This window comes from Ursus arctos, unplaced genomic scaffold, assembly GCF_023065955.2.
Source record: "Ursus arctos isolate Adak ecotype North America unplaced genomic scaffold, UrsArc2.0 scaffold_2, whole genome shotgun sequence".
Taxonomy (NCBI): Eukaryota; Metazoa; Chordata; class Mammalia; order Carnivora; family Ursidae; genus Ursus; species Ursus arctos.
The window spans coordinates 38723948-38748159 of NW_026622874.1; the positions used below are offsets into that span (position 1 = coordinate 38723948).

The 24212-nt window shown below is 54.6% G+C and overlaps 1 protein-coding gene across 1 annotated transcript in view; it reads left to right on the top strand.

Moving 5' to 3' along the window:
• Positions 1–23196, top strand: part of LGR6 (leucine rich repeat containing G protein-coupled receptor 6) — a 118004-nt gene extending 94808 nt beyond the window's left edge. Inside the window, exons 7-18 of the mRNA XM_057315721.1 lie at positions 2820–2888; positions 4796–4867; positions 5075–5146; positions 6391–6459; positions 7727–7798; positions 8949–9014; positions 9994–10065; positions 10496–10567; positions 12233–12358; positions 13338–13498; positions 17320–17400; positions 19697–23196. Of these exons, the coding sequence (XP_057171704.1) occupies positions 2820–2888; positions 4796–4867; positions 5075–5146; positions 6391–6459; positions 7727–7798; positions 8949–9014; positions 9994–10065; positions 10496–10567; positions 12233–12358; positions 13338–13498; positions 17320–17400; positions 19697–20952 (2188 nt within the window). The 3' untranslated portion in view covers positions 20953–23196. The remainder of the gene's footprint in view (positions 1–2819; positions 2889–4795; positions 4868–5074; positions 5147–6390; positions 6460–7726; positions 7799–8948; positions 9015–9993; positions 10066–10495; positions 10568–12232; positions 12359–13337; positions 13499–17319; positions 17401–19696) is intronic.
• The last annotated feature ends 1016 nt before the right edge of the window (positions 23197–24212 follow it).

The window sequence follows — 24212 nt, forward strand, 5'->3', positions numbered from 1 at the left end:
GGAGAGGAAGAAGCAGGCTCCCAGCGGAGGAGCCTGATGCGGGGCTTGATCCCAGAATGCCGGGATCACGCCCTGAGCCGAAGGGCTTAATGACTGAGCCACCCAGGCACCCCTACAGGCCACTTCTTGATTGGAGAAGCCACAAAGGACTTGTGGCCATGTTTCTTCTCCTGCTTTATTGAGCTATCCTTGAAATATTGGTGTCAGTTTAAGGCATATAGGCTGTTGATCTGATACACTTCTGTACTGCGAGATGAGAAGACCTGTGACCACCTTTAATCTACCACACAGGGTAAGGGAACACGAGTGATGGGCTGTATTTATTAAATAGAGCGATCAGAAGAGTCCTCTCTGATGAGGTGTTATTTGGGCAGAGACCTGAATGAAGCGAGGGAATGAGCCGTGCAAACATCTGCAGTGTTCCAGGCAGATGGAACAGCGAGCTACAGCTCTGAGGTCAGGCCAGTGCGGTTCTTTGCATTGACGATAACACCGCGATATGAAGGCTTTAAGGGAAGGTGCTCTTCTGTTACTGATCCAGTCCTCCTTGCGCGACAGTAAAGAATTCCTGAACGGGCTGAGTGAAGTTAAAAGGGGGACCCTTGATTTGGAGACACTGAGATGTGAGGGTGAATCCTTCATAAAATCTAAGACCAGTAAGAGTCCATCTGAGTGGATCGAGTTTTGAGTCATTGGAGGGAAAGGTGTAGGATTCACGAAGCAACGGAGCAGAGCAGAGCAGGAGGGTTTATGCTGTAATTACCCAAGATCACCATGGGAGTCTGAGTGTAATCGGGTAATTAGTGTGTGTTGGGGGGGTGCAATTATCTGGCTCACTGGCTGCCAGACGGTTGTCACTGCTCTTCTGGCCCTTGGGCCAGGTTTCTGGCTCTACCTGTGGCCTATTAAGTGTAATGACCCTGTCATGTAGGGGAACCTGTCATTATCTCTGTGTTAACAGTAGTATTTACCCACAAAACCTGCCAAGTTACTCTGTGATTAAAGGGCCTCGGCGTGGTCCCCTGCCCTGGCATTGGATAGTCCTCTTGTGAGTGGTCAGGGCAGGGATGGCTTGAAAAGGTGGAGAGAAGTTGGCCTGGGGTCATCCTGGGGGGTCAAGAGGGACACTGTACCTGAGACTGTACCACAAACTTCAGCCACAGGAATCTGGAGACACCAGGGCAACCCCCACACAGTCAGGCACATTTCCACCTGGGGCTAACTCACTGGCCACTGAGGAAAACAAAAGTCAACTTTAAAATCTTGAAGGTTAAAAAAATATAAATAAAAAAGTGAAGGTTGAGGGCACCTGGCTGGCTCAGTCGGTGGAACGTGCAACTCCTGATCTCAGGGTTGCGAGTTCGAGCCCCACCCTGGGTGTAGAGATTACTTGAAAATAAACATCTTTAAAAAAGTAAATTTTAAAAAATCTTGAAGGTTGATTATCTCCTCTGAAGTCTCTCATAGTGGTGGTAGGGAGGGAATCCTGGCACATAGCATAGAGCAGAACTCAGCAAAGTCTTCCGTGGCTCTTACTCCCTACTCCCCAATCACCTTGTACTGTCTTCCCCACAACGCAAGCACCCCTCTCTTTCAGCAGGGCCTCCCCTGCCTTTGGAGCTTCTTTGTCACAGGCGGTTCCAAATCTTCTCTAATGAAAATCCGATTGGCTCTTGGTCTCGTGCATTTCTCCTCTCCCGTTACCCTGTCGTTGCGACAAGGGCACAAACACAGAAGATCCCTTAAGAGGGTGGAAGGAGCAAAGCTGTGATCACCTGTGGGCCAACGGTCTGGCCCGGCCGCCTAAACAACACTGTGGGGAGCATCCACATCCATATACCTTTACACCCAGGCGTGGACTTTTCTGTACGACAAATCCCTGGACTTGGGGTGACTGGGTATGAATCTTTTAATCTGAAAAGATAGTGCTGAATTATGTCTAAAAGATTATGCACATTTAAACTCCTGCTAATCATGCGTTAGAATGCATGTTCCCCGCTTCCTTTCCAACTTCCGCAGCTACTACATTTTCCTTTAAGATTTTATGTATTTATTTGAGAGAAGAGAGAGAGAAAGCACGAGTGGGAGGAGGGGCAGCAGGAGAGAGAAGCAGACTCCCCGCTGATCAGGGAGCCCCATGCGGGGCTCAATCCCAGGACCCTGGGACCACGACCTGAGCTGAAGGCAGACGCTTCACTGACTGAGCCACCCAGGCGCCCCTAGTTGCTACTACTTTTTAAAATTGCCTCCATTGTTTGCTGATTGTACGTGTGACACATGTTCATTGTAAAAAAAAAAAAATCATGAAGAAAAGTGTAAGAGAAGATAAAAACTAGCCATTCTGCCACCACCCAAAGATAAGAAGCACTGATCTTTCTGATAGACAGCAGAGGCAACAGCTAGCCAAAGTAGTCACCTGATGGAACCTTCTAGAATCCCAAGGGCTCTTGACAAGGTGGTAAAGATGACCTCATTCTCTCTTCCGTCCCTTCCCCAGGCACTGATGTCTCCAAAGGCTTGAGGTATTTTCCTCAGCCAGCGGGGACTATTCCTGAAGGAGTCAGTTCCAGGTATCCATATCCCTCATGGGTCTCCTCAAAACAGTTCTGCTGCCAGGAAGCCTTCAAGCCAGAGGATTTGTGGAGTAGGAATGGAATAAGAACATTCCAAAAATGTGTTTCCAGGCACTGACAGCTGGATCTGACAAATTGGAAAACTCATCTCTCCGGCCAATCCCAGAGCCAAGTTTGTGTTTCTCAGGGGCCCTGACATGCCCCGTTAAGCCACCCTTCTAATGACGGCTCTGCTCTCCATTCCAGAGACCTGAATTATAATGAGCTGCAGGAGTTCCCTGTCGCCATCCGGACGCTGGGCAGACTGCAGGAACTGTAAGCTCCTCTGCTCGTTTCTGGGGGTGTCCCCTTCTCTCTTCTCCCAAGGGAGGGGCTGCGGCCGCTGGCCTTGGGCCTCCCTCACAGCCTCAGCTCCCGTGGTCCTTGTAAAAACTGGGGCTGCGTGCCCTCCCCGGCCCCCAGCGCGGGTCTGAGTAGTCACAGACCTCATTAGTTTGGCATGGAGCATTTCCGAGCGGTGTGTCATCAGCAGAAATGGCCGTGGGCCCTTCCAGCCCAGAGAGACACATGGCACATGCCACCTCCTGGTAGGCCGGGCCTGGCACTGCCCCTGCCTTGGTTGGGGTGCATCCAGAGATGGATGAGGAGAGGAGCTGGGGGCTGGTTAACGGGGTCCGTCCTCAGCACCTGATTCCAAGGAGGAGATGAGAAGCCGGATGTGGTTCCCCACGGATACCCCTTCTTTGTATTCTGTTTTAGCGCTGACTGTGCCAAGCACTATGCTTGCTACTAAACACCGGCAAGGAGTCAGTAGTCCTGGGCTGTCCCTGAGGATGCTTTAGGCCTGTCAGGGACCCGGGCAGAGCAGCTTAGGGTCGGTGTATAAATCCAGCCCTAATTGTATAGTAGTAGCTAAAATGACTGGGAATCCAGAGTGACATGGAAAGAACATTGTGGACGAATACATCAGAGATTAATTAGCCTTACAGGGTGCATGGGATTTAGGTGGCCATGGTGGGGGAGGAGGGGAGGCATTTCAGACAGAAGAAGCATGGAGAGGTAGGGATTGGAAGTTGAGTGGGCAGAGAGATGACCACAAGAGAGACCAGCCTTACTGGAGGAGAGGCTCTCCGAGAACAGTAGCAGATCTGTTGTTAGTAAAGCGGGACCAGGTTAAGGGAGCCTGACATTTCTGAGCAGAGCCCCGCACTTTCAGGCAGCCTAGCGTCTTTACTCAAGCTACCACCTGAAACCTGCAGGACCAACTCCCTGACACCGCCACCCCCGTGAGAAGTCGGGCGGTATGGATGCCTGGTGTGTAGCACATAAGGAGTAACTGGACCAACGGGGGGAAGGGTCGGAATGAGAAACTGTCTGAAGTCCTCTACTGCTGATGAGTCACCAATGAGTATAGGGCTGGGTGTGTCTGTCTCTAGGTCTCTAGGTCTATTGAGAGAAAGGGGCTTGAGGGCAAGGCCTCTAAACTCCTAAATCTCCCAGAGCTTAGCTCAGCATTAGACACAAAGGAGGAGTCCAGAAACATGTAACGAGCAAATTAACAAAGGAACGAGAGAATGGAGAGAGCGGCCTAGGCAGTGGCATGGGCTGGGGTGTCTGGGGGGACCTGTGGGGAGAGCGTGAAGGTGGCAATAATAAGGGGAGGGTGGAGGCAAGGAAGGCATGAGGAGACACTAGAAATCTCCAGTGAAAAAGAGGGTGGCTGGGAGGGGCCTGCTCAGCCCGGATCATGTGCTTCTCAGTCCAACTTTTATCTTCCAGTGTTCGCCCCAACTAACCAAGCTTATCATTCCTGGCTTCCAGAGCCCTGAACACTGAGCAGCTTCCTCCCTCCTCACTTCCGCATGCGGCCACCCAGTCCCTCAGCAGCCACTGCGTCTCCCCCTCCTGTCGCTGCCCTTCTAGATTCCCTAGTCTCCATGCCTGGAGGCCAAGCCAGCCTCCATCTGGGGGACATCTCTCAGCCCTGCCCCCCTGCGTCCTGAGGCTCCACGTCTCCTTTCACAAGAGTCCGAGAAAAGGATGAGTATGTTACGGAATGAAGCAGACACGTCCCGGGCAGGAGGTGAACCTGGCAATCCCGGGCTGACGTCTCTTTGGTCTTATTGCCTTTCTAGTCAGCTTTCCAGAAGCTTCATGGAATTCCATCTCTCCCTCTCTACACCCTCTCCAAGTCCTCACTGACTCGTGGTGTTGTCTTCCAGGGGGTTCCATAACAACAACATCAAGGCCATCCCAGAAAAGGCCTTCATTGGGAACCCTCTGCTGCAGACAATGTGAGTGCTCACTTCTCCCGTCTCTTGGTGCAGAGCCGCGTTTGGGGGTGGGGGTGGGGGCTGGGGAGGCAGGACTCTGGGAGGGGGTGCCTTCCCCTAGGTGCTCGTTCCCGGGCTAATGGGTAAGAGGACAAGGCAGAGATTGGCCTGGGTCCCAGCTCAAAGGACCAAATAACTAAATTTGTTGTTTGGGTCTTTTTCTTCCAGACACTTTTATGACAACCCGATCCAGTTTGTGGGAAGGTCAGCATTCCAATGCCTGCCTAAACTGCACACACTGTAAGTTTTGTCCTCCCCCCAGGCCTCACTCCTTCCCGCGGCCTCCTGCCTCCTGCAGGTCTCACACCTGCAGGCACAGCCCCCACTGCAAGGCCTGGGCTTCGGGGCTGCAGCCTCTGCTCGGCTCAGGCCTATTCCCAGCTCTGGCTGCACTGAACAGCCTCCCTTCGGCCCCCTGGGGCTTCTTCCCAGATCCCAAATGAGTGAGAGAGGGCCCTTCTCCAGAGCCCAGGAGTTTTATCTGGCCTCTTCAGGGTCCTGCTGCGGGGAGCTGTTCGATAAATACTTGCCGAAGGACCCGGTGACTGGGATAAGGGCCTGGTTCTCCAGGGGCCTTGGAGCATGGATCCCTCGGCCCTTTGCTGCACCGTTATTGCTTCGGGCCTACGGTGTTCCCTTGTTTCCTTTCTCTCACTCTTTTCATTCTAGCCCAAGTCCCACTTCTTCAAACACCTTCCACGGATTATATGCCACATATGGCATCCCAGGAACATATCTAATGTCTCCAAGCACATACTTCCCCTTCATGTCCATGATCACATTTCATTGTCACTCTAACCGTGTGAGGCGGTGGTGGTAGCACATTTTGTAGATGGATACCGAGGCTCCGGGGCTCTGCTCTGCCTTGAGCTGGGACCCTCGACTCCAGATCCAAGAGGCTCCTTTCTGGACCCTACACTGCCTCCTTGTGGTCTGGCAGGACCCGTTTTTGCCCTGCTCCTGTTGGGTCCCTGTCCTCACCTTACCGGTAGGGGATGGCGGGCAGGGGAAAAGCCATCAAGTCTAACGTGGTCTAAGAGAGAGCTCGTGGGGAGGTTGTGATAAAGCTTTAGTGGATGGCGATCTGGGGGAGACCCCATCTCAGACTCTAATAAGCAAACTCCTGCAGCCAAGAACTTTTTCAGAAGTGCCCACGCTGGAGCCTTTTAGACAGAGGCTGTTCCCATGTCCCTGGCCTGTATTTTTTTGTTTGTTCATTTGTTGTGTTTTGCATGCTGGGGCCCAGATGCCAGTTTGGGGGTTCCGTCGTTGGGGCTCTAGGGGGCTGGGCCAACTTAAGGAAATGGAGGTTTGGACCCTGCTGAGCCAGGCTCTGCCCTGAGTAGCTGGGGTTTTTGAGGCTGGGGGGAAGGATGACATTTCCCCAAAAGATAGAGACTCAAGGGGAGATCAATGATGGGGGGGAGCCCAGATATCGAGATGCTCTGACCCCACCCTTCAGAGTTTGTCGTGTCTGTTTCCAGATCCCTGAATGGTGCCACGGACATCCAGGAGTTCCCAGATCTCAAAGGGACCACCAGCCTGGAGATCCTGTGAGTGACTACACTCGGCCTCCCCGTCCTCTGTGTGCCTGCTCCCCCCCAGGAACTGTTCTGTCCGCCCGTCCCCGGGGGCCTGCCCAGATCCTTTGCTTGCCCCTTATCTGGCCTGCTGCTGCTGCTGGCTGCAGCCTGGCACAGAGGTCACCCGGCTCAGCCCCAGGGACCCATGGCCACCTCCTGCTGTGGCACAGCTCCAGGCGAGGCCGGGGTAGCAGAGGGTTTGGGGGTGAGGAGGCTGGGCTTCTCCTGACTGTGCTTGGATTTTTCGGGCATGATTTCAGAGTTCCTAACCCCAGGCCATGAGTGTGCTGAGGACCTGTGACGGGGGAGAAGGGCTGTCGAAACACATCTCCTTTGCCTTTCTGAAGCGTAATTCCAACAAGGACTTTCTCATATGTTCTATTATTATAGCCTGTAGAGAGGGGGAGGGGTGTCAGAGCACAGTAGGCCCTCAACACTTTTAAGAGGATGAATAGAACAATCAAGCAAACACCCAGAGTGAATGTTAGGAAGCCAACCGGCCTGCCCCACGTCACACAGCTCATTCATGGCATGGCTGAGACAGGAACTGTCTCTCCTCTGTGCCTCTGTTGTCTTCCCCTAGATTTGCTGGCATCCGGAAAATTTTCCATGAGGGAAGTAATAGTTCCCCAAGAATGACCTTGGCCTTGGGTCTTTCTTGGGACACCCTGTCCCCAGCCAAACCTGCCCCCACAGCCCTCTCTGTCCCAGCCCTAGGTCCTTCCCTTCTTTCCCACCCCTTCCCCCTTCCCCGGGGCACAGGGAGCAGACTCCACGCATCGTTCCCATGGCTCCACTGGGCTTGTTTTGTTTCATTTTTCCTATCTCCTCCCTGCCCATGGCTATACCCCCTCTCAGAGGAGGGCAGACAAGATTCCAGTTCCTGTCCTACATACCCCGTGTTGTTGGAGACCACTATGAGACAATGGGTGGGGACACGATGCGTGGGTGGGGTAGGCTGGGCAGGCAGGAAATGTCTGCCAGGCAGAGAGCCCCTGGGCTGTGTCTCTCTCTGTCTGTTGCCCACCCCCACCCGCCTCCAGGGGAGCTCTGTGCTCAGATGCCAGGCCTGCTCCTTTCTCTCCCTGCAGCCTCACCCCTGTCCTGTGCCTCCTGCCACTCCTCTTCTGTCAGCTCTATGCTCCCCTGTCAGTATCGGGCCTGGAGCTGGAGATGGGTGGCCAGGGATGGCAGGGCCCTGGGCCTGGTGCCAGCTCTGTCTCTGCTCTCTCCGCAGGACCCTGACCCGTGCAGGCATCCGGCTGCTCCCACCGGGGATGTGCCAACAGCTACCCAGGCTCCGTGTCCTGTGAGTGGCTCACGAGCATTCTGCAGTCTTGGCATTGGGCCCTTGCTCCCATGGGCTGGCAGGGGCCCTTCCTGCTTCTGTCCCACTGGGTTTCCTCTCTTTCTGGAGAGTGGGCAAGTTGGGCTTCTGCTGAGAACCTGTCCGGGAGGGACTGGGCTGTCCTCTCTTGGGGGCAAAAGGACAATGGCCTTTGGAGTCAGACCAGGGTTTGAGGCTCAGCTTTGCCGCTTACCAGCTGTATGAATTTGGACGTCTCAGGGCTTCAATGCCTCATCAGCAGAATGTGGATAAATGTGTAAGGGTTGAAAAAAATGTACGTCTAGCACACAGCACTAGCACATAACAGGTGCTCAGTCAGTGACCTTATTTATCTAGTAAGAAGAATATTAACCTCTTCTGGACCATGGAGGTAGTTAAGTGGCCTGTGAAGTCAAGGGGAGTTTTCTTCTCCCTCCTGAATCCAGCTGGAATCTGAGGCTCCTCCACACGGACCCAAGCCCACAGCTCAGGATGGGGAGACTGACCTGTGAGACATCGCACACACAGTAGTGCTAGACTGGGTGTCTGGAGACATGGGCTCCGGACCCAGCCTTGCGACTGACTGGCAGTGTGTCCTTGGCAGGTTCTGTCCCCTCTCTGTGCCTCAGTGTCCTCATCTGTTAATGAAGGAGCTGGGCCAGATGATCCCTACGGGCCCCAGCTTATTCTCCCTGGGACTCTGTGCATGGGGACTACAGGTGACATTTACTTGGGTTGGCGTTGACCAGCTTGCCCAGTAAGGCATGATATGGTCCCTGCTGGCCATCTCAGAGCCCCTGCACCCTCTGCTCCTTTTCTCCTGCCTGTGCCCCTCTCACTTCCTGTCCGCCTTCCCCCAGGACCCTCCCAGGGTCCCCCAGGCCCTCCTGTGGTTGAGGCAGCCCTGCTGGAAAAATGCCACATCCCCTCCACCCAGGTGCTGCGGTGAGGAGTGGGACCCAGCAGGGGAAAGAGAAGAGAAGTCTCATTGTCGGGAGGTGTCAACAGCCACATCCCGGCAGGGTCCTCCCAGCCCACGGCTGCTTGACAGGAAGGCATGTCCTGGCCAATATGGCTTCTCCTGGCTCCGAGCTTCACCCTCACTTGGTCTGTCTCTCTCTCTCTTCCCCAGGGAATTGTCTCATAATCAAATCGAGGAGCTGCCCAGCCTGCACAGGTGTCAGAAGCTAGAGGAAATGTGAGTTGGGGGGTCAGGGGCCAGGTGAAGGCGTCCAAGCCAGCCTTGGGGCAAGTCTGAGGAGAGGGGTCAGCAAGCACATTGGACAGTTCTCCCTCCTCTGAGCTTGTTGAATCTGGGGGTTAGGTCTGGGGGCTCAGCCGAGGCCTAGACAAGGCCTCCAGAGACCACAGATGATAGGTCCACACAAACAGGCTCGAGGTGGCTCAATGGGATTCAGGCACAACAATGAAAAGTAGTAGTGATTCGGGCCAGCAGAGGGCCAGGGTCAGTCATATCAGGGCTCAGAGGCAGGACACAAGTGTGTATGTGTCCATGTGCACACTCATCCGCAGAAGGATCCTAGGGTTCAAATTTGACAGGGAAAAAAATCCCTTAAAAAATGGTCTGAGCTCTATTCATCCAGCTTCTGTTTTTTCAAACTTGCTGGGTCTCCTGCGCCTCCCATGTCTGTCCCCTGCACCCGAGGCAGGGCAGCGCCTTTTGGGGCCCAGGCAGGATAGGGATGTGAGGGTCTGTCCTGTCTGTCTAGATGCCAAAGGAAAGAGGGTCTTCAACATTGCTGAGGCCCAGGCTCCATCTCCCATTCAGACAAGCAGTCCACTGAGCTCTGCTCCCCAGCTTGGGCCAGTCACAGGGTTGTCCAAGGGCGGGGCAGTGCTCTGCTGCTGGCCTAAGGTCTGGAGGACCCAGGGGCGAGGTTGGCTGGGCTGGGAGCCAGCCCCGGTGGGAACCCTGGAAGCTGACTCCCTTTTGGGCCACAGGGATGGTTTGTGGCTTTGTCTCCTGACCCACTTACCCAAGGCAACCGGATCCCCTTGTGCTCCCTTTAATTCTGGTGACTTCCGCGGGCTGGGCCCTTTCTTCCCATGCCAGGAGAAGTGGGGGGCTCTCCTTTCTTCCTCCTAGCGTGCAGGGGGCGTGGAACTGAGCCAGGGTCTAAGCCTATTGGCTCATCCAGTCTCTCTTGCTGCCCTAGCGGCCTCCAACACAACCGCATCTGGGAAATTGGAGCTGACACCTTCAGCCAGCTGAGCTCCCTGCGAGCCCTGTGAGTATCCTGCAGCATCCAGGGGTGGGCCCTATAGGGCCCCCGGTGCCCCTCTCCCAGGCGTGCTCCATAGCCATAGCATACGTGACAGTGGTATGCACAAAGCTTCCCTGCTCTGTATCCCTGCCCCCAGTGCGCGCGCGCGCACACACACACACACACACACACACACACACACGCTCACACACATGCTCACACACACAAGGAGAGATGCCTCCCCTTCCAGATGGCTTCTGAAGCCAGTCTGCCAAATCCGTTTTTCTGTGGCCACAGCTAGGTTGGGAGCCTGGCAGCAGGTACCTTCCCCAAAAGGCTGAGGGTTCTGCTACTGGGGGCGGCTCAGATGGGGAGTAAGACGAGAATTCAGGATGGGAAAAATGAGTCCTCCACATGTCACTGGTCCCACCTGTGATACCCTCTCTGCCCACAGGGACCTGAGCTGGAACGCCATCCGGTCTATCCACCCTGAGGCCTTCGTGACCCTGCGCTCGCTAGTCAAGCTGTAAGTGCTCACGGCTCGTTCATGCCACTTGATAGAGACCAGTCAGGACCGCGGGCTGGCCAGGGGGGCAGGAGGGCCCACCCGAGAGTGGGGACATGCATAAATGTCTGACCACACATCCCGGGGAGGTGGCCTCCAGCCTAATCAATCATTCTGACAGTCCGTTTGACAGACTCTGGGGCCTGATAAACAGAAAGCCTGCCTCCTGCAAGCTCTGGAACATCATCTGCTAATGTTTGGCAACATTTTGGCTGCCTCAGCCCTCCTGGTGCCCCCGTCTCAGGCCCTCCCCCAGCCTCTACATGTACCAACAAAGAGGATGTTCGAGCCCGAAACTCCTTCACGAACTGGAACAGTGGCAGCAGACGTGGGAGCCAGGGTCTCAGCTCAGCAGTCCCCTGCATGAGCAGTAACTCTAGAGGGCTGCCATTCTGCCGGGTGGGCAGAGAATCCCAGGTCCCCTAAATTACATAGGATGCAAACAGGGAGCATACAGTGCTGGCTGCATGATGACTGGGTCAGAGCTAGAAGGGACGTCTGATGGGGCTGCCACACACTGTGGTGCAGGTTGTGTACTGCACAAGGGCTCCCACCCAAGGGGGAGCTGACTGCTTGCATGTCCTAAAGGTGTGTCCACCCCAGTAGGACCCTTTTCTGATTAACACCCAGACTCCACGGGCTAGCTCCAGCCCTGGCCTTGGGAGATCACCCAGCCCAATCCCTCGCTTCACAGGGGAGGCCTCCAGGCCCCGGGGGGGAGAAGCTCACTCAAAGCAAGGCCAGAACGCAAGCCTCCCAGGCAGTTCACGGCGCCCCTTCTGTCTGCCACTCTCTGGGCTCTGGGCCGGAGCCTTGCAAAACTCGCACCTCGGTCTTCCCTCTCCTGTTTGCTCTACTCCTGCCAGATAGGTAGGGTGGATATTTTTATCCCTTTGAAAGATGAGGACATTGAAACTCAGGCAGATTTGTGACTCCCCTTGGTTATGCAGGGAGTCGGTGACAGCGCCAGGTTTCCTGCCTTTCAGGCCAGGCTGTTTCCACGACGCACAGTCTGTGGTCCTGGTGTTTGGTTTGGAGCCCTGGTTCCCTGCAGTGTGTCTCCAGTAGAAGACCGTGCATGTCTTCATCTCTGGCTACAAAGCCAGCCCTGCAAAACAGAACGGATGACCAAACCCCTGCATGTAGCCAGAGGCCAGCTCTGTCCAATCCCCGACTCTGGCCTCTCATGTCATCAGAAAAGCAGGGAAATGGGGGCAAGCAAGTACCGGCAGATGCCCTTGTGGGGTGGACAGGGACCCTTGGATGGGACTGGGACCTGGGCATAGGAGCTGTGGTTAAGGGACTCTGTGACCTACGAATTGGGATGGCTTGACATTACCTTAGAGCAGTCCCTGGTATATAGTTGACCTCCAATATTTGATGAATGAATGAGTGAATGAATGAATGAGTGAGTGAGTGAGTGAGTGAGTTATGGGTGGTGCCTCTAGCAACCCTTGACCACCCTCCTCCCCAGCATGTAGTGCTCTCGTCTCTCTATGCTGATCTTCTGTCCTCTGCTCCTCTCCTCTTGCTTCCATCCCAGGCAGCCTGGTCACACCCTCAGCACAGCCCTGCCCCCTCAGCCATCCCACGACTGCCAATAACCCTGACCATGCACTGTCCTAGGGACCTGACAGACAACCAGCTGGCCGCACTGCCCCTGGCTGGACTTGGGGGCCTGGTGCATCTGAAGCTCAGAGGGAACCCGGCTCTATCCCAGGCCTTCTCCAAGGACAGTTTCCCGAAACTGAGGTGAGGGCCTGGCTTTCCCCTACCCCTAGATGGGTTTGCCCCGGAGTAGCTGGGGAGGCTGTGGAAGGACAGAGAGAAAGCCACCGGGCTTCACCTTGAGAAAAACCTGATGGCCCAGAGGCATAGGGTTTGGCCACTACGGAGTGGGAAGGGCTCGTGCCTCCCCTTCCTCCTCATCTCCTTCACAGCGTTTCTCTCCGTCCCAAGCAGCAGCCCCAGGGGACGCTGAGACCTCCTGGGAGGGCAAGAGTAAGATGATGTGAAGGCCCCCCTGACCTCCTTGCTCCTTGTCCCCTTCAGTGCACGCAGACTGCCTGTCCTCCCTTGGGCAGCGTCTGGGCCCCTGTGGTCAGGGCCGAGCCCGGGGCACTGGGGAGCGGAAAACGAGCAGCCCAGCTGGCCCCCAGTGCTAATGACATCCAGGCCTTCTGCCTGAAGCAGCACAGCCTGTGTGGCCCAAGCCGCCTCCGCCGCCAGCCAACGAGATGCCTGCGGGCATCTGCCCTCGCCCTCAAAGGGCACACGTTCAGCTCTGCTGTGCCCGGGGGTGGGGCTGGGGGACAGGGCGTGGGTCCTACTGAGGGCGAGGGTAAAGCGAGAGTCACTAGGAGTCCCCGGCTCCTGAAATACAAAAGAAGAGTTGCTTGCTGGGAGAGCAGCCGAGCACCGGTGTGCTGTGTGATCTTGGGTGAGCTGCTCCCCACGCTGAGCCTATTGAGGGCACTCCGTAAGTGATGGAAAGTTTTTCTCTCCATCTCATTCACAAGATGAGTGAGGAAAAGATTGGAAGATACTCGGAGCCCTTCAGAGGCAGGAGTTGGGCTGTAAGATCCGTACAAAGAAAGCCCAGGGGCCTGCCTGCACAGTAATCAGGGTGCTTTGGGGTTGAAAGGCTGGTGCGGAGTGCCAGGTCCCTGGGTTGGCATTTTAACCATTCCTAAAGCAGCTCATTTTACCCCCGTGGCCCCTCGACCCCCAGGATCCTGGAGGTGCCCTATGCTTACCAGTGCTGTGCCTATGGCGTCTGTGCCAGCTTCTTCAAGGCCTCGGGGCAGTGGGAGGCTGAGGACTTTCACCTTGATGAGGAGGACACTCCGAAGAGGCCCCCGGGCCTTCTTGCTGGACAAGCTGAGAACCACTGTGAGTGATGGGGGCCCTGGCCAGGGCAGGTGGGTGGCTGTGGAGAGGAAGGTAGGGAGGAGGCCTGGGGGACCCTGAGAGGGGCTCTGGCACAGCTGTGGAGGGAAACCCCAAGGGTGACCTGGGAGGTGACCTCTGCACCTTATCTCTCCAAGAACGTAGCCCAGAGGTGCTTGGGGAGAAGCGATGAAGATGGACAAGGACAGTAGTAATGTTTCCATATTCGCTAAGCCCTTCGCGGTTCCCAGGGCACTTCCCAAGCCGCATGTTGCGGAACACCGCTGCCCTCGTGGCTCACACGTTCCTTCTCCCCAGCTGCCCCCTGGCTACACGGGCCCTTCAACTTCAGGGCATTCGCAGAGAGGACATCCACTTTCTAATCCGCCTGAGCCAAGCAGGATTGAATTAAATCAATTAAATTAAATCTGTCTAAAAAAAAAAAAAAAGTCCCTTGCTATATGTCCTAGAGCCAAATGGAACAGAGTGGGGATTATCACTGTTAGGGTCATCCTGCCCCTCAGAGGCCACTAGGTGCGAGAGGACCTTGCTGAGAAGGGCCCCATGGGTCTGTTTCTGGAACAGTTGGGGTAAAGGGAAGGAGGGTGGAGGTAGGCAGCCGAAGGGACTCTAAGGGGTCGTCTGTCAACTGGTGTCTTAGATAAAGGGCAGAGAGGGGGCTTCCATCCCCCTCGCCTTCACCCCGCGTGACAGAACACAGGTAGGACTGGGAGGAAGCAACAAGGACCCCTCGTATCTGGATTTCGTTTTCAGTTTCTGTCTCTCCACAGTGGAAGCTAAATAGAAAACTCAAAACAAAACATGTAAGCAGAACATCTGGTGGTGTAGACAGACCCGGGTTCTAAACCCAGCGACACCCTTTACCAGTTGAGCTGCCTGGGACAAGCTATTGAACCTCCCTGAGCCTTGTTTTGTTGATCTGCACAACGAGGATGATGTTACATGCCTCCTAGAGGGCAGAGCATGTTTGCTGGCGTGCCCGCTCTTACTGCTGGGACTGGGGGCCTCCCGGTGTGCGCGTGGAGGGAAGGTGTGTTGCGTAGTCCGGGACACAGTTTATGGAGGCCGGTGTTGCACAAGCAGTTAGGGGGTCTTTGGGGTCTCTCTCCAGACCCCTCCCCGGGGAGGGCGTGAGGACCCCGTGAGGAGCCCAGTGGCCAGGCTGGCTCTGGGCCGACAGACAGCTATCCCCAGGGGACATTCCCGGATGTCTGTCTGCTGTACACTCCCTCAGGGGGCTGGAAGGAGGAATGGAAACTTTCCTTCCTCAAGGTGAAACTTTCCACCAGGCTTAGGTCTTGGAGAGCCACAGGGCGTCAGAATCGTGGGCTGCCTGCCGCCGGTAACGGGAGCTAGGGCAGGCCCCCCCACTTCCTGTGGGAGCTAATAAGCCTTGAGGAAGAAAGCCAGGAGCTTCGGATGCAGCCAGATTTGATTTCCTCCTCGTTTGAAGAGTGGTTACTTAACACCTTGGCTGTGACTTTCCCAGCCTCAGACGGAGTCCACGGGCCTCACCCCTTGCGTTTCATTCATGCATTCTGATTTCAAAGAATCGCTGAGCTCCGTTTTGGAGAGCCGGAGTGGGCAGGGAGTGAAAGGTAGAGAGGAGAGGAAATGCCAGGACTCTGTGGGCACACCTCGGCCTCCCGCCCACCCTCATAGTGTCTGGGCCAAGAGCAGCTCCACAGAGCCTTCCTGCCTCCTGGGAAAATGCCCAACTGAAGGTGTTTACCCTTTAAGTGGGGAGGAAGGAAACAAACCACAGGAGTCAAAGATGGGGGCAAGCACAACAGAGTCATCTCTCCTTTATGTGTGCAGTGGAGGGCGAGCCCACAGGGCACTGTCCCTGAAGCCCGGGTAATGTTACAGGTGTCCTTCTGAAGAGAAGCAAGTGTCTCGTACCACTTAGGGCCTCAGACACATTGCCCAGTCTCACTAGAGAAACTGAAGTCTTATTCTTAAAAAAGTCTTTCAATGATGAATTTTGCCGCAAGCAAGAGTTTTGTCTTCATAAATGATAAGATGTGTGAGATGATCGTTTCAAAATTCTTGTAGAATTTAGGGATCCCCATGGTATCCCTGACACCCCTGCGGTTCACCAGCTCCGGTGTAAGAAACATCGCAATAGTGACTAAGAGGAGGAAAAAAATCCCACTTGATTCAAAGAAGTTACAGAGTTTCTTTAACAATGGATTTATCTTTCTAATCCTATTTTCTCAGGCTGACAGAACTGCAGGGTCTAGACTTAGAATGGGAAGGATCGGTAAATTGGATCTAGTCCAGCCTCCCACTCAGCATAGAAGTGCCCTTTCTCACACCTGGGGCTTTCTGCTCCAGCCCCTCTGATGACAAATTATGCCCAGCTCGTGCATCTGTAAAGCTGCCCCCCCATCCCCTCCCCCCCCATCAGGAAAGCATAACGGTTGAATACCTGGGCTCTGTAGTCAGACGGGGGTTGGAGTTCTGCCCTGGGGTGCACCGGCTGGGAGACCCGGGGCAAGCCGCTTCACTTCCAGGAGCCTCAGTGTCCTCATCTGTCAAATGGTCTCAAAGGACACCTGCCTTGTGAGGCTGCTGGGAAGATTAATGAGACCTGAAGATGACGACTCTCTGGGCAGAGCCTGGCACAGAGTAAGAGCTCAGAGACCCTTAGCCCTCACTGATACGTAAATCCGCTAGTTGGCACAGTGCGTCTGACCTGAGTACTTGATCCACTTCCGTCCCCCTAAGCTCCCCGAGAACAGGACCGTCTTATTCATCCCGGAGTTCCTCTGCACTTGCCCACCTGCGGATGACAGGCTTTGCCCGCAGCACTCTTGGACCTCAGGCCCACCCCTCTGTTGGTCAGCTCTAAGCTTGGGAGCTCGTTTGTGTTACTAAGAAGGAAAACTTCTCCATTTAGATTGTTAATTTGCCTCCTTCTACCAGCCATCCCGATTCTACACCACCCCCCCCGCAACAACACAGCATGTAGGAGCACAGTTCCTTTATGCCTGATGGGGCCTCAGCTCCTTGAGGACGGCCATGGTTTCCCCACTTACTCTTGCCTTGCCTGAGTTAATCCCCTAGCGGCTTTGCCCATTTCTCAAGCGTATGGCTTCCATTCACTCACTATCCCTGGCTTACCTCCTCTGAATACAGCCCAGCTCACTACCCTGTCTTAAGAAGATGTCCTTCCTGGGGCGCCTGGGTGGTTCTGTTGATTAGGTGTCTGACTCTTGATTTCGGCTCAGGTAGTGATCTCAGGGTCTTGGGACTGAATCCCACTTCGGGCTCCACGCTGGGCATGGAGCCTGCTTAAGAGTCTCTCTCTCTCTCTCCCTCTGCCCCTCAACCCCTGCTTGGGCTCTCTCTTTCTCTAAAAATATTTTAAAAAATAAAAAGATGTTCTTCCTAGTGCATGGCGTTCACAACTGGACAGGGAATTACAGTGGGGGACTGGCCAGTGTGGAGAACTGTTTGATAACCAGCTCCCATTGTTACCTCAACTCTAAGCAGCATGCACGGTAACTAGGCTGCCTGGAGGGGACACAGCATGCTGAGTTGTAGGACAAGACGAGCAAGTCTCAGATGAAAGTTTGCTGTAAAGAACAGACAATGCAAATAATCCGCACGTGGATAATAGGAACTGACTGAATGTTTATACCCGAGGGTACAACAGATGTGCAGGGCTGCTGGCATGGCCCGTGCCGAGCAGATTGAGTTGGGGATGACAGCTTAAAGAGGTGGGCGTTTGGAGGAAGGTGGAACTTGACTGTCACCAAGACCTGGGCCCCAAGCCACTTTCTGGTCTCACCTCTCAGATGACCTGGATCTGGACGAGCTCCAGCTGGAGATGGAGGATGCAAAGCCACGCCCCAGTGTCCAGTGTAGCCCCATTCCAGGTGAGATGGGTGCCTTGGTGTGGGGACGGGGCAGGACCGGGGAAGGAGGGCCCAAGTATTAGATGAGATGCCAGTTCAGGCTGGCATGTTTGTAACCATGCTTCTCGCACCTTCTCTGCCTAAGAGCCAACATTCTGGGGGGAAGACAGCCTCTTCTGGTGATTCCCAGGGGAAGGAGCTGGAGTTCTTCCCTTGGGTGGCCGTTTGGAATAGCAGTGGGGGAGGAGTGACAGCAGGGAGAGGGAGTCAAAGCAACCTTCACAAATCGGCCAATGAGAAGTTAAACGTCCAGGAGAAAGTGTCTTTCATTGAAGAGAGAAGCAGGAAAGGATGTCTTGACCCTGTTGTTCAGGGTGGAGTGTGGCACTGCTCTGAGCACTCCCTCGGTCTAAGGCTCTCAGAATCCTAGAGCCAGATGGGCCTCCGAAAGCTCACCTTCTCCATCCCACTCTGCTCTCTTTCTTAAAACTCCTCGGGATGGAAAAACTCCACAGTACCCCTAGATAACTCCTTATAGGACTGTCCAGCCCTTACAGCTGAGAAAGTCTCCTATAGAGTCTCACCTGAATCTTGCTGTAAAGAAAGAAAGAGAATTCTCTTTCCCTTCGATGCAATGCAGCCTAACGTGTTTAGAGTGAAGAAGCCCCTTCCCCTGGGTATAACGTGCTAGCAGGCCACCCCCAGAAGGCAGTGGCACATTGCTTAAGCCAGGACAGGAACTGTTCGGAATGAACAGAAAGCAGTGAATGGCGTGCATCTCTATTTCGTCTCCCCTCCATTTTCCAGTTTTACATCTCTCTTTCGTTCGCACCCCTTGGCCTTCTCCTTGCTCTCTCTGAGCCAAAACAGTGCTTTCGGCCTGCCAACACCTGCTCGCAGCGCTCAGTGGCTACAGCACGCCCTCTAGTGCCAGCCCAGCGCAAGAACACCAACGCGGTCTGGAGGAAACAGGTGGTGTTTTCTTCCTGACTTGGAAACCCACATGCTTCACGCTGCCACAGAAATTTTACCTCTGAAAACCAATAATCAGCAGTGATGAGGTAAAAGAGGAGGCTCCAAAAGGCAAAGTCCAACTTGAACTTGCTTTAAAAACAGATCGTACCAATTGGTCAAATAAATTATGGTGCATCCATATGGGCAAGAATTTACTACGCAGCCACGGAAAACGTTTGTTTTGGAGGAAGATAAAGATGTGAGAAAGTGTGCATAATAAAATTTTAACTTAAAAAAGGGAACTAAAAACTATATACGGAAAATCCCGATTTAGTTAAAAAAACATATATGTATGTATGTATTTTTTTAAAAATGGAAGGAGGAATAGCAAAACGATGAGTTCTTTCAGAGAGGTGGGAAGATAAGCAGCTTTAATTTTTCCGTGTTCTATTTTCCAAACTTTCTACGATGACCTTCTATTATATGGTAGTCGAAAAAAATATGTTTAAAAAATAGTTCCCACAAAAGCCTCTCAAATTCCCAAGCTACTAGAAATACATTGGAGAACAGGAGTCTGAAGCCAAAAGAAATGAAGACGTAACATGTCCAAAGTTACAGGGTGATTTAAGGACAGAACCTGAAGGGAGAGATGGAAAACACCGCGATCTTAGCCATTTGTACAAAACCAGGTTGGAAAAACCCAGCGTCATCCTTATTTTCATTTACTTATTATGCTTTTCTTCCCGAATACTGATGCACCCTGGGAGTACTGACTGTGGCCTGTCTCCCCGTCACAGAGCAAGGGAGAGCCAGCTGGGTGCAATACCTGGCCAGCACTCGTCCACGGTGGGGTCCTTAGCGGATCCCTGGGCACCGGCTGGGAGAAGCAGAGCCTTGGGATGCAGACTGGTCACTTCCGAGCAGCCCCTCACACCCCTGTGTCTCCAGCCCAGCGTATCCCAGTTCGGATGCCCCCTCCACTCTTCTATGCCGCCTTGTCCCTTCCTTTCTCCTAAATCCTGCTGCTTGGAAAAGACTGCTTTGCTGAACGTTTCCTCAATGCCTGGGTTGGCGCTGTATTAATTTGTACTTTGTGTACGAATTTGTTTAGTATGTTTCTGTTTCTACACGTATTGGGTGAGTGTTCACTCCATTTGCAGCTCCCTGGGAGAAGAGCTGTGTGTGTCCCCACGCCCCCCCACCCCCCCCCCCCACCTGACAGTTTTCAGAGACCAGGTGAGCCTCTGTCAGCCTGGGAGTTCTCTGAGGACAGAGGCAGTGCCAGCCTCCCTGGCCGCATCCCCAGGACCCCAGGCCCAGCAGCCTCTGACCCCGGGGTAATGTGTGACCCTCTCTCCTGCAGGCCCCTTCAAGCCCTGCGAGCACCTCTTTGAGAGCTGGGGCATCCGCCTGGCCGTGTGGGCCATCGTGCTGCTCTCCGGGCTCTGTAACGGGCTCGTGCTGCTGAGCGTCTTTGCCGGCGGGCCCGGCGCCCTGCCCCCGGTCAAGTTTGTCATAGGTGCAATTGCGGGCGCCAACGCCTTGACTGGCATTTCCTGTGGCCTCCTAGCCTCCGTCGACGCCCTGACCTTTGGCCAGTTCGCCCAGTATGGAGCCCGCTGGGAGATGGGGCTGGGCTGCCAGGCCACAGGCTTCCTGGCCGTGCTCGGGTCCGAGGCGTCCGTGCTGCTGCTCACCCTGGCCGCCGTGCAGTGCAGCGTCTCCGTCTCCTGCGTCCGGGCCTACGGGAAGGCCCCGTCCCTGAGCAGCGTTCGAGCGGGGGCCCTGGGCTGCCTGATGCTGGCCGGGCTGGCCGCGGCCCTGCCCCTCGCCTCGGTGGGAGAATACGGGGCGTCCCCGCTCTGCCTGCCCTATGCCCCACCCGCGGGCCAGCCGGCGGCCCTGGGCTTTGCCGTGGCCCTGGTGATGATGAACTCCTTCTGCTTCCTGGTCGTGGCTGGGGCCTACATCAAACTCTACTGCGACCTGCCGAGGGGCGACTTCGAGGCCGTGTGGGACTGTGCCATGGTGAGGCACGTGGCCTGGCTCATCTTCGCGGATGGGCTCCTCTACTGTCCCGTGGCCTTCCTCAGCTTCGCCTCCATGCTGGGCCTCTTTCCCGTCACCCCGGAGGCCGTCAAGTCTGTCCTCCTGGTGGTACTACCCCTGCCCGCCTGCCTCAACCCGCTGCTCTACCTGCTGTTCAACCCCCACTTCCGGGATGACCTGCGGCGGCTCTGGCCCTGCACGGGGACCCCAGGGCCCCTGGCCTATGCCGCTGCCAGCGAGCTGGAGAAGAGCTCCTGCGATTCTACCCAGGCCCTGGTGGCCTTCTCTGATGTGGATCTCATTCTGGAAGCTTCTGAGGCGGGGCGGCCCCCTGGGCTGGAGACCTATGGTTTCCCCTCAGTGACCCTCATCTCCTGTCAGCAGCCGGGGGGCCCCAGGTTGGAGGGCAGCCATTTAGTAGAGCCAGAGGGCACCCACTTTGGGAACCCACCACCCTCCATGGATGGAGAACTGCTGCTCGGGGCAGAGGGAGCCATGTCAGCAGGTGGGGGCCTGTCCGTGGGCAGGGCCTTCCAGCCCTCTGGCTCCACCTTTGCCTCACACTTATAAATGTCCCTCCTCACTCTTTTTTCCCATCTCTTCCCTCCCCTCTCCTCCCACTCCATGAATGATGGCTGCTTGTAAAATAAATTCAACCAAAACTCAACAGTGTGATCCACAGCAGGATGGCCCAGGCCCTGGGCCCTGGGCTCCACTGGTCTCCTCTCTCCCATGGCCATCACCAACGTGCGCTTCTCGGCCTAGGTTCCCCTTGGCCTTCCTCTGGGCCTCTTTCCAGTCACGTGTGAAGCGGTGGACCAGAGATCTGGACATTTGTCTGCCTAAGGGAAATGAGGGATGAGGGAAGCACTAAACAATGATTGGGGTGGGGGGCTGAGCGGGTCAAGGATCAGGGTACAATGGGCAGGGGGACCTCACCGGGAAAGACCTGTAATGGCACTGCCAAAGGCATTAGGGCATCTGCCCTTTGACTCACGGATTGGACACAAAATGTGTTCTGTGTCCTGTTAATCTCGAGATACGCCATGAAGAAGACTCTGCTACAATCAGGTTTAGAAGAGACTACAGATTCTGTCCCTTTCTGAGAGGTTCACGGTGCATGTTAGTGTAGCAAAGGCCACGAATTCCCACAGCAAAGTCTGTTGACCTTTGTTTAACCCACTTCCCCAAATTATTTGACAACAGGTTTTCGTTTGGTTGGTTATCATGGGCTGTTAACGTCTCACAGAATGTAACACTGCTCTCTCCCAGGGCCCTCACCTCTCCACCACCTCGTGCTACCCAGTGACATCACAAGGTGCCACCGATCCTAGAAAACCCTGATCGTAGCAGTTTCACCTGGGGTAAAGTTGATGATTCCATCAACCAGAGAAGACTCTCCAGTCTCTGCTTTCCCATCCCTCTTGTTCTGCCCTGGGAAGGATGGGGAAGAGGCCACCTTTGTGGTTCCAGCCTCGGCCCCCCACATTGGGGCAGGGGTTAGGGGATCCCACGTGGGTCCCACCTCTTCCCCAAGCCGAACCACCAATGAAACTTCTGCCCTCAGTAAGAGAGAGCATCCCCGGATCCTGGCGGGGTACGCACAGGGAAGCCTATGGCTGCCTGGCTTCCTTCTGGCTCTGAGTTGCCTTCCTGTGGTTCCCCACCATATGCCTCTTGCCAGCTCCTGCCACAAGCCTAGTTCTTTCTTCGCATCCCAGGTCCTGCCTTCTCTGTGGGACAGGGAGCTCCTGGCCAGCAAACTGGAGGGATATTTGCATTGTATGTATTGTTTTGTAGGAAGCATTATAGGAATCTGGGATCCCTGGGGGCCCCAAAGAAGCATGACGCTTCTGCCTCTCCGGTCATAACCTTCCTACCTTATGGGTCACTAAGCGCCTCTGAGCATTCTAGCGCTCCCCACCCGAAATACACACGCATTCTATCTCAGGTTGAGGAGGCGAGAGCTAGGACATTCTTAAAGACACAAGAAGGGAATCCAAGGCACAGAAAAGGGGCTCTACTATTAAGACAACTCTGAGAAGGTCCTTCCTAGCCTGCAGTTTAGCTTCTCTTCTACCTCCCCACTGCCCCCGGTGCCCAGTGGAAATTCTGACCCAAGTCCCCAAGGCTGCCCAGGCTGGGGTGGAGGGGTGAAGCAGAGACCGTGAGTGGAACTTGGCACATTTCTAAATTTCGTTTGAGCAGCTAAGTTGCCTGGACTCTTACTGGCTCTGAAGCTAAATGTGCTGACCTTGTAATCACAGAAGGACCTTAGGGTCCTAGCACAGGGTTCACCTCGGAGTAGGCACTTGCTAGGTGATGGGGAATTCAGTTATCAATTGGTTGTGTCCCAGGGCTGTCCCCCTGTGTCCCAGGGCTGATCAAGAGCCTTTCATGGAAGGAGTTTGCTCCACTTTGGGTACTGGGAGTTGGTGACTGTTATGGGGAGAGTTCTCCGAGGTGCCCCAGGGATGACAAAGTTGGTGTGATTTTTGGGAGCCTTGACTTCTAGGAAGTCACCAGGGCCCCTCCTCACAGCTACCCCCACCCCATGTGATCCCTTTCCCCCTTGGAGCCAGGGAGCCAGTGTTGAGTGGAATGTGGAGTGAAGTGGCCATGTGTTGGAGGTCTAGGACTCATGGGAACAGTCCCCTGCAGGTGGCCTCTTCTGTGAAAAGGGTGCCAGTGTTCTTTGGCTGCAAGCTCTAGGGTGGCACCGCTGTCATCTCATCATTTACTCCTACAGACCTGGGCACTTGCCAAGTCTGGCCCTTCTGGACATAGGAGAGGTGTGGAGGGAGGGAGTGGAGGTGTTTGCCATGAACTGTTTTCATTATTCAAAAAACCTAGTTGATGTACATTTACCCAAAATAAGGTGGTGAAGTAGTTTCTTTGTTTCTGACGGACTTTCTAGCAAGTCAGTATGTTACTCTTTTGGTTATCTCCATTAGAATCAGTAGAAGATTATGACGGTTTTGTACGTCTTTGATGAAACACAAAAGCAAAAACCAAATGACGCAATGCATGTGAAATCTTCCAAAATGGTGCCCATGGGGACGAATCCATCCAAAGGGCTGTGGTGGTAGAAACGTTGGGAACTGCTGACCTGGGATGTGCTGCCCTGGCCTCTGTGTGTTGTGCCTTGGCAAACAGTGCCAACCACAGTCTCCTCTCAGACCAGCTTGTGGAAGAGAACTTTCTCTAGTGGACCATGGTTTTTAAAGCACCCCTGTGCACATCAAGAGGAAACTCCTTAATTCGGTGCTGAGATTTGAAGACTATGGCTTAACAGAGCCTCTAGTTGGGCCATCTCTTTGCCTTCCTCTCCCCACCTCTTGTTCCTCAACCTCCTTCCCAACTTTCCTTTTCCAGGAAGAATAAAAGGTTCAAGGATTGAGGGAGGGGAAGGAGGAAGAGTTGCCAACAATTGGTAGGGCCTGAATAAAGTGAGGATGATGGGAAGTAGCTAGGATCCTTGATCTTTTCTGGCACCATCTCCTCTAACTACCTCTGCTCTGGTGTAGCAAGTTCTCCCACCCACCCTGTAACCCCCATATCACTTCTGGGTTCCAGGCCCATGCCCTCTCCAGCTGTGTGAAGTGTAAGAATTGTCAAGATGTAAATATTTGGATTCTTCTGTATAATAAAGCACCAGTGAGGTATCACGTGTGTCCCTCAACTTTTTCTGCTGCCGCCAGTAGCTCTGTGGGGTGCAGCCAGAGGTGGGGCTGGTTTCTTGAGAGAGGAGTGATCAGAGAGTCAAGGCTCTTCCTCACCCTGTCCCCTGAGTTCTGGGGCATCCAGGGCACAGCCAAGGAGGCTCAGGT